This window comes from Egretta garzetta, unplaced genomic scaffold, assembly GCF_000687185.1.
Source record: "Egretta garzetta isolate BGI_Z169 unplaced genomic scaffold, ASM68718v1 scaffold126, whole genome shotgun sequence".
Classification (NCBI taxonomy): domain Eukaryota; kingdom Metazoa; phylum Chordata; class Aves; order Pelecaniformes; family Ardeidae; genus Egretta; species Egretta garzetta.
The window spans coordinates 1,679,117-1,679,407 of record NW_009260128.1 but is presented as its reverse complement, the minus strand read 5'-3'; the positions used below and the strand labels follow the sequence as shown (position 1 = coordinate 1,679,407).

At 63.2% G+C, this 291-nt stretch overlaps 1 protein-coding gene across 1 annotated transcript in view; it reads right to left on the bottom strand.

Moving 5' to 3' along the window:
* Positions 1 to 291, bottom strand: part of ZADH2 (zinc binding alcohol dehydrogenase domain containing 2) — a gene marked incomplete at its 5' end in the record, with an annotated part of 6,961 nt that extends 6,670 nt beyond the window's left edge. The window contains one exon of the mRNA XM_009641460.2: positions 227 to 291. Coding sequence (XP_009639755.1) covers positions 227 to 291 — 65 coding nt within the window. The remainder of the gene's footprint in view (positions 1 to 226) is intronic.

The following is a 291-nucleotide window of genomic DNA, read 5'->3' as shown; positions in this document are numbered from 1 at the left end:
GAGGAGGAGGAGGAAATGTCACCCCCACACACGTGGATGGGGCGACCGGACTGTAGCACCAGCCGTTCAAAACGACAACAACAATAAAATTAAATTAACAGTCGCCAGATGGCAGCTGGTACAACTTTGGAGCCGGTCTCCAAAGTGAGGCAGCATGTGTGAGGGAAGCAGGCCACAAGGTGCGAGCGGCCGGAGGGGGCCGGGGCGCGGGGGGCCGGGCGCTCACCTGTTCCTGACAAGGAGGTCTCCGTCTCCCGGGAGCGGCACGGGCGAGTCCTGCCGCAGGGCGCG